The sequence below is a fragment of the Bubalus bubalis genome, chromosome 2 (assembly GCF_019923935.1).
Source record: "Bubalus bubalis isolate 160015118507 breed Murrah chromosome 2, NDDB_SH_1, whole genome shotgun sequence".
In the NCBI taxonomy this organism is placed as follows: Eukaryota; Metazoa; Chordata; class Mammalia; order Artiodactyla; family Bovidae; genus Bubalus; species Bubalus bubalis.
The window spans coordinates 93,796,733-93,812,392 of record NC_059158.1 but is presented as its reverse complement, the minus strand read 5'-3'; the positions used below and the strand labels follow the sequence as shown (position 1 = coordinate 93,812,392).

At 36.0% G+C, this 15,660-nt stretch overlaps 1 protein-coding gene across 3 annotated transcripts in view; it reads left to right on the top strand.

The window, feature by feature from the left end:
• The window catches only part of GALNT13 (polypeptide N-acetylgalactosaminyltransferase 13), a 962,305-nt gene that overhangs the window by 899,510 nt on the left and 47,135 nt on the right, over positions 1 to 15,660 (top strand). For all 3 annotated transcript variants that reach the window (XM_044935208.2, XM_044935203.2, XM_045164100.1), the window contains one exon: positions 12,127 to 12,225. In XM_044935208.2, coding sequence (XP_044791143.2) covers positions 12,127 to 12,225 — 99 coding nt within the window. The remainder of the gene's footprint in view (positions 1 to 12,126; positions 12,226 to 15,660) is intronic.

Sequence of the window (15,660 nt, the reverse complement as noted above, 5' to 3'; positions counted from 1 at the left end):
CAGCCTACCAGGCTCCTCCTTCCATGGGATTTTCCAGGCAAGAGTACTGGAGTGGGGTGCCATTGCCTTCTCCATAGGATTGCTGGATAATATGAAAGCTCTATTTGTAGTTTTTCTTAGGGAATCTCTATACTGTTGTCCATAGTGGCTGCACCAATTTATATTCCCACCAACAGTGTAGGAGGATTCCCTTTTCTCCAGCATTTATTGCTTGTAGATTTTTTTATGATGACCATTCTGACCAGTATAAGATGTATCTCATTATATGTTTGATTTGCATTTCTCCAATAATTAGTGATGTTGAGCATCTTTTCATGTGCTTTTTGGCCATTTGTATGTCTTCTTTAGAGAAACGTACATTTAGATCTGCCCATTTTTTGATTGTGTTGTTTGGTTTTTGGATATTGAGCTGCATAAACTGTATATTTTAGAGATTAACTCCTTTCAGTCACTTCATTTGTAAATATTTTCTCCCATGCTCTGGTTGTCTTCATTTTGTTTATGGTTTCCTTTGCTGTGCAAAAGCTTTTAAATTTAATTAGACCCCATTTGGTGTTTTGTTTTAATTTTCATTACTCTAGGAAGTGGAGTTTATTTTTGTGTATCTTGTTAGGGAGTGTTCTTTCATTTTTTTGTTGTCGTTTTTTTTTTTTTTTTTTACACTTAGCTGTCCAGTTTTCCCAGCACCACTTATTCCGTTTTATCCATTGTATATTCCTGCCTCCTTTGTTGTAGATTAGGGGACCACAGGTGTGTGGGTTTGTCTCAGGGATTTCTATCTTGTTCCATTGGTCTATATTTCTGTTTTTGTACCAATACCATACTGTCTTGATGACTGTAGCTTTCTACTCTAGTCTGAAATCAGGAAGTTTGATTCATCCAGCTCCATTTTTGCTTTCTCAAGATTGCTTCAGCTATTCAGGGTCTTTTGTGTTTCCATACAAATTATAAAATTATTTGCTCTGTTAAAAATTACCATTGGTAATTTCATAGCAATTGCTTGAATCTGTAGATTACTTTGGGTATCATATATTTAGAGATTAAAAAGTTGGCTTCATCATAACTGTACAAGCATATGGTCATAATACATATTTAATTGATCAAAATAAGAGATATCCCTTTACGAATTATATGCTTCATATTGGTAATTTCCCACTTAATAGGAATTACATTTGAGAAAACTGATTTAGTATTTGTTATATTTAAAACATTTTAACAGCAATAATACAATGCATTTGGAAATTATTATTTGAATCTGCCATTTTTATAGGTCATAACAGCAGAATATCTGAAAATTCAGTCTAGTATTTTTTGGTTCATTTGCCAAGATATCTATGAATTTAACTATAAACATTCCTTGTGATTCACTAAAAAATAAAGAAAAACATACAATTCATTTCCAGCTGAATTGTTTTTAAAGACTTGTGTGTGTGTGTGTGCCTTATCCATACACTGTCAAATTTCCACTCACTCATCAGCCAGGTAAATATCTCTCTACAGAATTTTCAGTTTATATCTATTTAACATTAATCTGAATTCTGTAGTGCAAAGGTTCATGTGTAATAACATTGAATATTACCACTTTCTAGGTATAACTTTAGTCCTGTGCCTCGGGCTTTTTTTTTTTTAATTATTTGTTTTCATTGGGATGGGAGTGTCATTGCTACTGTTTTTAAATATTCAGTATTCCCATGTTAGCACTAAGTCACACAATTTATTTATATTTAATACATAAAATAGAAGAGTGTTTTTTAAACTAAAGCTATATGTGCATGCTAGTTATTATAATCTAGTTCTACTAAAGATCTCCAATAAAGTATCTAACACTCATTTCCTTTATGGAAAATTTTGTTGGGCCAATTGTGAATTTGTACCTTTAGAAGAGGGAGTTTTTCTATTCTTGTAGTAGGGTATTCCTCCCATGGTAGTCAATGGACCCAGGTAGTGAGTAAATGCTGATCACTTTTTCTAAAAGAAGGTATGACCAAGACCTGTTAACAAGACAGATATGAGTCAAGCAGAGTTTTTGGAAATTATCTAAGGCCATCAGGGTGACTCCTGAGACAGACTCAGGACTCTGAAATAGAACCTAGATGTTTACTTCCATTTTAAAAATTCAGTTGCATACTCTCCTGCACTACACATTGAGAAATCTAATTAATTGACTTTCTGAAAAATTGAAAATTAAGTGTGAGAAAATTCCTTTATACAACCTACTGATTTTAAAGGAGCTATATTTTAATTTATAGAAATAATTTGAAAAACTTTTGAAGACAGAAATATACCTTTAGGGTTTTTGAAACATATCCGGGAGAGGCAACGTGGTGTACTGAAAGAATCCCAGACTTTGGAATCAAGCAGAGGAGGGTTTAAATCCTGACCTCCCATTTTAGGACTCAAGTAGCACTAGGTCTGTCTCTGGTACCTAGCAGTAGAAGGAAGGTAATCATCCAGGTTACAGTGATGACTGAGGATACAGACCATCTATAACACCACCTAGCAGAGTAGCAGCAGCACCAGTAGTTACAGTTATTGTAATTATTAGAGCTACTATTGTTTTATTCCTATGTCAAACATTATGCTAGATGCTTAAAAATTGTACTTTTTTAAAAAAATCAAAATTTCTTGGCAGGTTTTGTTATTATCCCCAATTAAATATGGAAACCTATATGCAGAAAATTCACACAATTGACCTAATGGTCATAGAGCTAGTTAAATAATGAAGTCAGGATTCAAATATATTTTAGTCTGACAATAATGTTCACTTTTCCTTATAACTAGAAGGAGAAAATGGATATCACTATATGTTATTCATTCAAAATACTTTTATTAATTAAGAGCTTAAGCTGTAACCTGTGCTATATGCTAAGGATGAAAAGTCAACAAGAAAGACCTGTACTCTTGAGCCATTCTACTGAAATGGGGGTGAAGGAAAAGGCAAGAGATAATCAAACAGCTAAGAAATTCAGTTGAATTAAAACTGTCCTATGAGGTATTTAAAAAATTAAATAAATTTAAAAATCTATGAGATATATCTGGTTTTGAACTTTCTGGGATATTAATGTACTACAGTTTTCCATTTTAAAACCACCCTTCAAGAATGCAGTCCTGCAACAGTTTCCTTGAAAACAAGAAGGACAAATTCACCAAGCACTGTGTTCCAATTCAATTTTGCATAGTCATGTGTAGTCAGAGACGCTTTGATACGAGTTAGAGATAAACTATTAATGGACTATATTGGATGACAGTCATTTAAATCTTTTTCTTTCTTACTGTCATTATGTATGAAGGCACTGTTTCTCAGACAGTCTCAAAGTGGAACCAGGTGTCCAAAGCTACTTATCTAGGGCACAAAGTTATTTCTTTGAAGTAATTCATATGTACTTAATTTCAAATGAAATTGTTAGGATCCAACAATTTACAAGTTTTTTAAGTTTCAATGTTTTTCAAAGCCCAGATATTTAATATTGCAGTGCACTGGTGAATATAAATATCTTCACATCAGTTTCTCTTTATAGCTTTCCTTGTTATATTACAAGATAGAAGTAAACATGATATTCAGTTTCTATCATTATATATTGTCACCAAAATAATCATCAGTATTGATATCAGACAACTGTTGTAATTTCTTACATTTGAATTTTATGCAGGTAATTGAAATATTACTTCACCCAGCCCATGAATTACATGCAATTTCCAATGGGAAGTTAAAAGCTGAATTGCTTTGAACTAAAACCTTTAAGTAGCTTAATGAAGCATATGCCTTTTAGACTTAGTAAGCAGATCATAATGGAATAAGGAAGAGGAGCTTTCTGCAGCATGAAATTCTCTCTTAACTAACACTAGCTTATGTATATTTAGCTTCTCAGCTCCTGATCTTATAAATATAAAAGCTAATTCAACTACAAGATTGAAAATTGGCTTTCTAAAGTAGTAATGCTTTACCCTAAATTTTTGGCCTTGGACAGGCCAGCATCTTGGGGAAAAAATGTTTTGTAAGCTATGTGGAACACAAGAGAGCAGAGGGTAAGAGGGAAGAGAAGAGGAATTCTGGAGCCAATTGACTTAACTCTAAGGGCTTAATATCTGCATTTGCATGCTACTTGGAAGACATTTTGACAGTCTCTGAATTTTTTACTGCCTACTTGACTCCTTAGCACTTCCTTTTTCTCTTGTATTCTTTAACCTTATCAACTAGTTAAGATCCTTGCACACACTGACACTGTATTCCTTAAACACTATTAAAGAACAAATTTCAGTAACTAAAAATAGACATCTATTGAAGCTGCTAGGCTGCAGGGATTAAGGATAAAATCAGTTACTGCCAAATCCAGAGGCTAAAACCCTCAGAGTGTTACATGTCTGTTGGTAATGCGATCTATTTATAAATTCACCATCTTCTTGATCTTTTAATAGGATAACCAGTAATAAAGAAAAAAAAAGCCTCATATTTTAAAACATGCACAAATGGGGCATTCTCTCTGCCCATGATCATATTCGCAAAACTCTTTGGGACCCAGTAACTGATTTTTTATCCCAGTGTAACTAATACACAGGCAAAATATATTACTCTCCATCACATGTTAACCCTAAAGAATGTTGACCTGGGTATCCCACCTATGGACGAAATGAGTGAGTTTACTACTGGAAAGTTTTTTTTTTTTTTTTCTTCTGGCTTTACCCTACTGATAAATACATTAGAACAAATTCTGATTTTATTATTTAAATATGTATTGGCATAAACAACTACAACAAACTATATTCCAGTTAGAGCATTTATGAATTCTCCTAGGATTGATTTTGTTATCCACCAAAATATGTGAAATTGTCCAGTATTCAGTATTTACTGTTTTGTTGAAGGAGGTTAAGATATCACATACTCAGTATTGTTAAATCTCACAGTCAGGTCATTGGAAACCCAGGTTTACATAAGAGAAGTCAGCTTGGATTTGTTAATTATACAGATTTTGCAAATCTATATAAAACCATCCTTCTGATTTATTCACAATTTGGTAAAGAGAAATACATATTCACTACAGCAATTATAATATGGAAATATTAACATTAATCTTGAATTCACTGCAAATGTATTTCCTTTACAAAGTAAAGAGAAACCAAATGAGGTTGACATATTTAAAACAATGATAATGAGTAACATAATATACAGTTAAAGGATAAGCATTATTGGAGTAACTAAAGCCAAAAAAAAAAAAGCTAAGTTTAGTCTGATTTTAGAATTCATTTTACGTATTAGTTTTGAAATTCAAAGGTGGTGGGGGTGAGAGTTTATGCCTCTCTTTTAGAATTGGAGTTCCCACTTTTGCTTGCTGTTACAATCCAGCAGAGGGAGCAAAAGCTAATGAATAAACCGAGTAAGTGGTAACATTACCCATGATCCTGCCACGGAGTACAAACTTTTAGAAAAAAACTTGCTGATTTCTAATATCAAGACACAAGTGGGAAAAATACTTCCAAGTTTATGTCATTGTTCCTCAGGCAATAAAAGATTATGTGTAAACAAAGAAATGTCAAAATAGACAACAAAGTTAAAACTCTGTTGGTCCTACACCACATACTCAAAGCTATAAAATAACATAAGGGATGAATCACAAGACTTTCCCAGAATGCAGAACTACCCATATGCTCTACTTATGTTGATTCAGGTTGGATTCTGTAAGGAGTTTCTGTAGATGAAGTTCCTCCATGTTTGCCTGCCTAGAGTTTTCTTAGGATTAATGAATGGCATGATCAAGCAATTGGTGTTGTCAGGTAATATAATACCAGTGACAAGCTCAGGATCTTTCCTGATATTTCATTTTGTTGCTTACATAGCATTCTTTGGGAATATATATATATTTTCCTGTATGCCAGTATCTTCTATTATACATTAAGATTAGATCGTTGAGGACTGTCAGAAAACACTAGTAACCATTTTTATGTTTGAAGAAAATATTATATTTCCAGTGTTAGACTCATTTACTTGAGAATACCTTGATGCACACCATGCTGCCTTCTAGGTGTTCATACATTAAAAAAAAAAATCTAGATATCATAGGACTACTGCAAAAACCTCTCAGACATTGTTTCTATCCAGACGGTAGGCTCTTCTCAATTTTTTAAAGTGGATATTGAGAGCCCTGTTCCCTGATACTTCATCCTCTATCATATTTATATCCAGTGTCATCTTGACAATAGCCAGAAATAATTTTCATGACCTGGACCCAACAGTTTGGCACTCAGCATGGAAACCACTTTGCTTCTAAACTTTTTGACCTGGTTCTCAGGTCTGATCCTAGACCACTTCCATGTTCCATGTGTCTTTGCCATTGTCTGGATGACCTGCCATTTACCTTCGCCTTTATTCAAATGGAACTTAATCCTCCCTTGCTCTTTTCACCCCCTTTCTGAAAAATACTGCCTACCTGTCTAGATGTCAGGACTAGGCAATTTCCAACCTCAATGTAACTTTCAACTACTTATTTGAGCAAACTACTTAGCCTCTTTGTATCTTAATGTTTTCATATATAAAATTAGGGTAATAGGTTGGTTTTAAATTAGTTATTACACACAACTGCTTGGAACATACAACTTCAATTTTATTGTGGTGGTTGTTTTCCCTGTCTCATTCTGACAGCTTTCCTAAGCCACTGACTCCTATGTTTCCAGTCTCCCAGAACTCATGTCCAGTTAGCCTCACCAGATTTGACTTGAGTTCCTATACTATATCGTCTTCTAAGGGACAATTAATATTACATGTCTAGAAACTGTCAAACCAATTTTCAGGAAGGTTAGAACATGTCATGAATAGAACAAACTCCTTTCCATGCACTCCCCAAAATGAATGTATTTTGTAATTCTGAAAAAATAGCAGCAGCAGTGACATAGTTTCAATCTTTCTGAATTCCTCAATTGAAGCAGAAAGAGCATCCAAGTTAGCAAAAACAAAAACTGATGGACAAATTTAACAATAAAATTAGACAAGGTATTCTCACCAATCCTAAAATATGACTTGTAAACTTCATGACCATATGATAATACAATCATTACAGTAGAAAAAAAGGGAAGAAATGGGGTGTCTGATGGAAATGAGACCACACTAACACCTCAGTTACCAAGAAATTGTTTCATGCTAACTTAGTAGTTGAAACTGGGAAAAGTGTTTTCATAAAATCCAGTTTGCAAGTCAGTGAAGTCTCCTCTTTTAATGTCTGAAGGATCTGAGAATTCTACAACCTGAGAACTTTTATAGTTCAATAGCTGAGGCTCTTTCTCAGGAGAAAATTCAAGGAATGAAGCCCTACTTAAGCAGGCAGGTACAACAACAACAAAGGAAACAAAGTCCAGATAAAAACAGGAGAGGGAAATAGGAGGGATGGGTTAAGCGGCAAGGTGGAGACAAAATGGCAGAGTAAAAGGACTTGAACTGACCTCCTCTCACAAATACACCAAAATCACAACTAAGTGCTGAACAATAATTGACAAAAAAGACTGGAATGTACCAAAACAGATTCTACATCCAAAGACAAAGCCACAGCGAGGCAGGAGGAGGAGTGCGTTCATGAAACAATCAAATTCCATACCGATTTGGTGGGTGACCCACAAACTGGAAAATGATTATATCGCAGAGGTTCTCCCACAGAATAAAAAGACGTGACATATATATACACACACATACACCCAGTGGAATATTACTCATCCACAAAAAGAAAAATATTTTCATACTTTCAAAGATAAATATTGTATGATATCCCTTACATGTAGAATCTAATTATATAAACAAACTTACAAAACAGAAACAGTATCTCAGGCTTTGAAAACAAGCTTATGGTTACCAAAGTGGAAAAGTGGAGGGCATAAATTATGAGTTTGCTCAAACATATACACTGCTATATATAAAATAGATAATCAACAAAGACCTACACAGTCAATTCTCTGTAATATCTTATATGGGAAAATAATCTGAAAAATTCTGTATTATTTTTCTGTAAACTTGAACCACAACATTGTAAATCAACTCTACACCAATAAAAAATTGGAAGGAAAAAAAAAATGTGGAGAGCTAAACAGAACCAGGAATTCTCAAAAAAAAAAAAAAAAAAAAAAAGGATTTTTTTTCCAACTGTCCAAAAAATTACAGGAACAGATCTATCCTTGTGAAGTTAGAAATGGTCTCCAGTGTAAACACGTCCTGTCAGGTACAGCTGGAAATATTTATTCTTAAACATTTCACTTGGTAGTGGCAAAATCAGCTTTGCTATGAAAATGTCCTTTACTTTCCACCAGCACCCAGAGTTCTCAAAATGATTCACAAAATAATCAGGCTTCCAGCTAGGAACTACTTCATTGTGTTCTCCTGATACAAGGAGTTTCAGTCCTGATTATATTGAATTATCTGGGGGATTTTTTAACCGTATTCTGGTCCTACTCCAGACCATTTGAATCAGAATCTGTGAAGCAGAAGCAAAACAGAAGTATATTCTAAAAGCTTTCCAGGTGAGTCTATGCGGCAGCCCAGGTGGAAACCACTGAAAAAGAAGTTACTCAAAAAAGGAAGAGCAACTGTACTGTCACCATTAAATATCAAAATATGTCATACCTTCCTCGAGAATCAATTCACTTCAGTTCAGTCGCTCAGTCGTGTCCGACTCTTAGCAACCCGATGAATCACAGCATGCCAGGCCTCCCTGTCCATCACCAACTCCTGGAGTTCACTCAAACTCACATCCGTAGAGTCAGTGATGCCATCCAGCCATCTTATCCTCTGTCGTCCCCTTCTCCTCCTGCCCCCAATCCCTCCCAGCATCAGAGTCTTTTCCCATGAGTCAACTCTTTGCATGAGGTGGCCAAAGTACTGGAGTTTCAGCTTTAGCATCATTCCTTCCAAAGAACACCCAGGACTGATCTCCTTTAGAATGGACTGGTTGGATCTCCTTGCAGTCCAAGGGACTCTCAAGAGTCTTCTCCAACATCACAGTTCAAAGGCATCAATTCTTCGGCACTTAGCTTTCTTCACAGTCCAACTCTCAAATCCATACATGACCACTGGAAAAATCATAGCCTTGACTAGACGGACCTTTGTTGGCAAAGTAATGTCTCTGCTTTTTAATATGCTATCTAGGTTGGTCATAACTCTTCTTCCAAGGAGTAAGCTTCTTTTAATTTCATGGCTGCAATCACCATCTGCAGTGATTTTGGAGCCCAGAAAAATAAAGTCTGACACTGTTTCCACTGTTTCCCCATGTATTTGCCATGAAGTGATGGGACCAGATGCCATGATCTTCATTTTCTGAATGTTGAGCTTTAAGCCAACTTTTTCACTCTCGTCTCTCACTTTCATCAAGAGGCTCTTCAGTTCCTTTTCACTTTCTGCCATAAGGGTGGTGTCATCTGCATATCTGAGGTTATTGATATTTCTCCCGGCAATCTTGATTCCAGCTTGGGCTTCTTCCAGCCCAGCGTTTCTCATGATGTACTCTGCATAGAAGTTAAATAAGCAGGGTGACAATATACAGCCTTGACGTACTCCTTTTCCTATTTGGAACCAGTCTATTGCTCCATGTCCAGTTCTAACTGTTGCTTCGTGACCTGCATATAGGTTTCTCAAGAGGCTGGTCAGGTGGTCTGGTATTCCCATCTCTTTCAGAATTTTCCACAGTTTATTGTGATCCACACAGAATGGTGGTTGCCAAACTTTGCATATTAGAATCACCTGCAGAGATTTTAAAGAACCTGATGGACACTATGTCCCCTACTCCAATTAAACAAGAATAGTCTGGGCATCAGAATAGTTTAAAGATGACAAATCATTACCCCCGTCGGGAAGCAAAGAAAAGAAAAAATGAAAGGAAGAGAGAGGGAGGGAGGGAGCAAAATTATTTCCTGATCAAATTCTTCCTCTTAACAAATCAAGAGAATTTTTTTCCAAAAAGAAAGGAAAAGGATCACTACCATAAGAATAAAGATAATCAAGAGTAAAATGATATCTCTATGAAAAATGAAACTAAAAACCTTAGGCTCATAAGACAGGAAAACTGTCAACTAATATTTCAAAACAAGATAAATTAAAAAAAATATCTGAAATGAGGGCCTGAACTGGAGGAAAGAATTAGAAATTAAGGAATGAATCATTTCAGACATGGATAAATTTGAAAGAGCAGAGGATTCAACAATCCCTGAAGAAAATGCCATAAGAGTTTTAAAGTGAGGGAAGGAGGAAATTTTTTAAAGATAGTTTTGTCTTTCTTTTCTATTGAATAGAAAATGACATATATAAGAGATATATAAAAGATACAAAATACAGAATAGACTTTCCTGATAGAAAACAAAGTAACAAAAAATGAACACTAATAATTCAATTATCTATAATTCACTATTATTCAATATTTACTGCTTGAAAATAAATTTGGAACTACATATTGAAACAGACCACCACCTATCTGGGCAATCTACTGGACTTATTTTGGCATTCAGGCAAAAATATATTTGTAAGACTAAGGGAAAGAAAACAGATTTTCTTCAGCCTTTTCAAAAGCAACTATTTATACTGGAAGTGAACAGAGTAACATCTTAAATATACTCAAGGAAATACATTGTGAGTCAAGGATTTCAGATCCAGCAAATTGATTTTGAAGTATAAAAGCCACAGATACAGTTATCAACGTGTAAGAACTCAGAATATTGCTCGCAATAAATGGAAACATCATCTACTGATCTGCTCAAACCAAAATCTTGTAATGCTTCTTGATGCCTTTGTTTTCCTCTCCTGGCTCATTTCCACTTCAATTGTAAGTCCTACTGGCTCTATCTTAAAAACATACTAAACTTGACCGCCCCACATCCACTGTTGTCCTTTTATGCCAAATAACCATATCTAATTGGCATGACTCAATAGTCCCCTTATTTATTTCTGTTTCCACCCTTGCCTCCCTCTGATCACTGGGACAGGGCTTGACCTCACTGCCCATCTCTGCCCAACCCCTTACCAAGTATGAATTTCAATTGCTGACTGGGGCTTTACTGCAAATCACACCATTTTTCCCAACTCAGGCAACCATTACCTGACCATGGGGTTCTGTACCATACAAAAAAGTTGATTTGTAGAAACCTAATCCAGCCTCTGCAGAAGTTTCTAATCATACTCATTTGCCAAGAGGGAGAAACAGGCACTTGAAGCATAGATAACTAAATATATCCAGGTAATGAGTTAGTAAACAGTAAAATATGTGTCCTAACAAGAGAGAAAAGAACTTTTTGGAAGCAGAGTGGACAAGTGTAAAGCATACTACTTTGGGTTGAGACTAAAGGAAAAAAAATCTAAAACATTTCATCTATTAGAAAAGGTTTTCTTCTTTTTTACATTCACTTGTGCTTGACTTAGTAATTTGGGCTTTAAACTCAATAAATGGCTTTCATAAAATTACATTTGGCACAAATGTATATTAACATGTTAATTATGGGACTAATGCAGTGTCTGAGTGTAAACCATGAATCTGATGTTTGCAGTTGGCAATTTAATCTTGGTTTTGAAAAATTTTTTCCTGTGAAATCACCATTTAGCCTTGAAATAGTTTTTCTTAGGGTCAACTGCTTTCCACTGTTTGGTATTAGGAATGCAAAAAGATGCATGTTTTAGTTAAAAAATTATCAGTGTAATTAATCTTTATAAATGTTCAGAATGGAGCATCTAGTAATGAAGCAACGAAAAATACATAAATTTGCATATCTGACCAGTTTGTTTCTATTACTTTGCATATGGCACTGTAGGACTTAAGGACTTCACAAATATACTATGATTATTTGGGTGCCATTTCGAGACTGTCCTAATTTTCAGAAGATTTGGGGAAGAACTCCTAATTTGTAGTGTGTGGATGTTTTCTTCTTCTCTGATACTACACTATAAACAAAGAGTGCCTCTTGACTGGATGCTAATGACAATGCCAGCGCTATTCAAGTTTACTTGAATGGGAGTTTAGACTGTTATACAGATATCAGAATAGACACAGAAACATAAATATTTCAAGCTTTGTCTTTTCCTTGGAGAAATTTCCTTACGAAAATATTTTGCTATCAACAAGGAATTTGAAAATACCAAAGATTTTCTGACTTACATTTTTGTGTTTCCTTTAGATAAGAAATGTTGAAACAAATCAATGTTTAGACAACATGGGCCGCAAGGAAAATGAAAAAGTGGGTATATTCAACTGTCACGGTATGGGAGGAAATCAGGTAAAGTCTGTTTTTTATCAGCTTCATATTTGGGGGGGAAGATATTGTGTAAACTATCTAGGTAGATTATGGCTCACTGCCAGTAACAATGTCTTAGTAAACTGACAGGCATTCTAATCAAGACTTAATTTATGTCTTTAACATATAATAACTATGTTATTATTCTAAGTATTATAAGAAAACACTGAAGAATTTAATAAGTAGGGCAACATCTTTAATTAGCCTAGAGTGAATGAGGGCAGCCAGATGTTTCAGACCTACTTCCTATTACCATGTATGAGAAAATGAGGACTGCATTTTATTGTTGACTCAATCATATAAAATAATCACTCAGCAATTATGGTTCCTAATGGTGCTTACCCTGAATTTCTTCTTCAAATGTTTCTTGTCTATCATGTTTTCTATGACTTTTGGTGGTTTAATAAAATTTTAAGCACATAGATAAGCATGTTTGTTAACAACTTTACTTTGGCTATCTGAAGATGCCCTTCAGATCAGGTAAAAATGTATTATTTAAACAAGATTTATACTTAATCAAAATTTTAGGACACCTGTTTTGTGTATGATGGTCCAATTAATTATCAGAAACTTACCAGACTATAACAAGGATTCTTGTGTTTTCTGTAAGCAACAAAAAGCAGCACTGCAAGGTGGAAAAAGTAAAGGCTGCTTGGCTTGAGTCTTGGTGCCACAGCCACTTTCAGAGGTTTAATTTGAAGTTCATGAGAACTTATAACAAAGCACAGTTAAGAGACAGCTGCTTCTTGGTAGACAAGTTGTCTCAAAGGGTCAAGGTGAAGCATATGAGAGCTGTTTATCTAGCGTTTTACAGTGAACTGAGGAAGCAAAAATGATTCTGTTCAGCACAACATGATGGTGATTATTTGTAATAGCTGAATGTTTCAAGAATCCATAGAAAGATCTTCAGGATCAAGATGTCTGCTCACCTACTCCCACAAATACATCAGAAATACATCTATAACTGTAACAATTCACACAGAATATCTACTGAACACTGGCAAAAGACCTCAGACTTCTGAAAGGGCAAGAACCCCTCCCATAACTGGATAGGACAAAAGAATAAAGGAAAAATAAAGTAGTCAAAATGGGAACTGCACCCCAGGGAGGAAGCTATGAAGGAGGAAAGCTTCTGTACTCAGGAAAGGCCCTTCTACAGTAGGAAGATCAGCTGGGGTGGAGAGGAAGCTTTGGAGCCAGGGAGGAGAGGGCACCAACCAGCCTGAGTAAGGCAAGATGAAGAGTAACCTGCACAGACATATCAGTAAGACTGCCTTGTACTCCCCAGCCTGAGATGCTTGTCTGTCAGTATGGACAGGGGCTGGGTGCTGAAGCTTGGGCTACAGAGGTCAGACTCAGGTTAAGGACAGGAATCGGCTGTGCAGAGACACCCTGCCAGAGTGGCAACCAAGGACGTACTTGGAAGAAGCCTGGGGGTGCAAGACAGGCAAGGTGCCAATGTTTGGGAAATACAGGAGGAGAGGGGTGGGACCGCCATAGGAGCTTCTTTCCCTGTGCACACTCATAGGTAACAAGACACCACCTATAAGAGCTCCAGTGATGGGCATAAGCGACCACTGCCATTAGGTCACCCACAAGCAGTCACCAATGACTCCCCTGCTACCCTGGGAGTGCTCTGGCTGCCACTGCTGTTAGGAAACCCAGGAGCAGGTGCGAGCATTCTTCAATATCTGCCAATCAAACAGTATGATATACCACATCAACAAACTGAAGAATAAAAACTAAATGAGCATCTCAATAGACACAGAAAGAGGTTTTAACAAAAATCAACACCAATTTATGATGAAAACTCCCCACAAAGTCATCATAGAGGGACGCTTCCTCAGCATAATAAAGGCTGTATATGACAAACCCAGAGCTACCATCACTCTCAACTGTGAAAAACTGAAAGCATTTCCCCTAAGATCAGGAACAAGACAAGGATGTCCACTCTTATTCAACATAGTTTTGGAAGATGATCAACATCACAAATTAAGAGAGAAATGCAAATCAGAACTACAAAGAGGTTTAACCTCATACTGGGCAACTGGCAGAACACCCATCATCAAAGTCTATAATCACTAAATGCTGGAGAAGGTGTGGAGAAAAGGGAACCCTCCTACACTGTTGGTAGGAACGTAAGTGGCTACAGCCACTATGGCAGACAATATAGGGGTTTCTTTAAAAACTAAAAATAGTTCTATTTTAGTTAAGAAAACCCCATATTGTTCACCATAGTGACTGCACCCACTTACATGATCCAGCAATCCCACTCTTGGGCATATATCTGGAGAGAATCTTATTCAAACGATGCATGCATCCATGTTCACTGCAGCACTGTTTACAGAAGCCAAAGCATGGAAGCAACCAGAATGTCCATCGATAGAGGAATGGATAAAGAAGAATATACAATGAAGCCATAAGAGAGAATGAACTAATGTCATTTCCAGCAATGTGGATGGACCTAGAGATTATCATAAATGAAGAAAAGTCAGAGAAAGACAAATATCATATACTATTGCTTAATGTGGAATATAAAAGATGATACAAATGAACTTATATATAATACAGAAACAGACTCATAACAAACTTCTAGTTACCCAAGGGAAAATGTGGGGTAGAGGGATAAATTAGGAGTTTGGGACTAACATAAACACACTACTATACATAAAACAAATAATCAATAGAGACATACTGTATAGCACAGAGTACTCTACACAATATTCTGCAATAACCTATATGGGAGAAGAATCTGAAAAAGAATAAACATATGTATAAGTAAATCACTGATGTATACCTGAAACTAACAAAACATGTAACTCAACTATAACATAAGATTTAAAGAAAAAAAAGGATCCATAGAGGAAAAGCCAGAATGAAATGGCCCTGTTGAGTTCTGGCACCATACTTCAAATCAGACTTTTGTACAATTCAATGGAAGACACTAAAATAATGCTTCTCCCTAGTGGCTGTACTAGTTTGCATTCCCACCAACAGTGGAAGAGGGTTCAGTGTGGAGATTCCTTAAAAAACTGGAAATAGAACTGCCTTATGATCCAGCAATCCCACTGCTGGGCATACACACTGAGGAAACCAGAAGGGAAAGAGACACGTGTACCCCAATGTTCATCGCAGCACTGTTTATAATAGCCAGGACATGGAAGCAACCTAGATGTCCATCAGCAGATGAATGGATAAGAAAGCTGTGGTACATATACACAATGGAGTATTACTCAGCCAATAAAAAGAATACATTTGAATCAGTTCTAATGAGGTGGATGAAACTGGAGCCTATTATACAGAGTGAAGTAAGCCAGAAAGAAAAACACCAATACAGTATACTAACGCATATATATGGAATTTAGAAAGATGGTAACAATAACCCTGTGTACGAGACAGCAAAAGAGACACTGATGT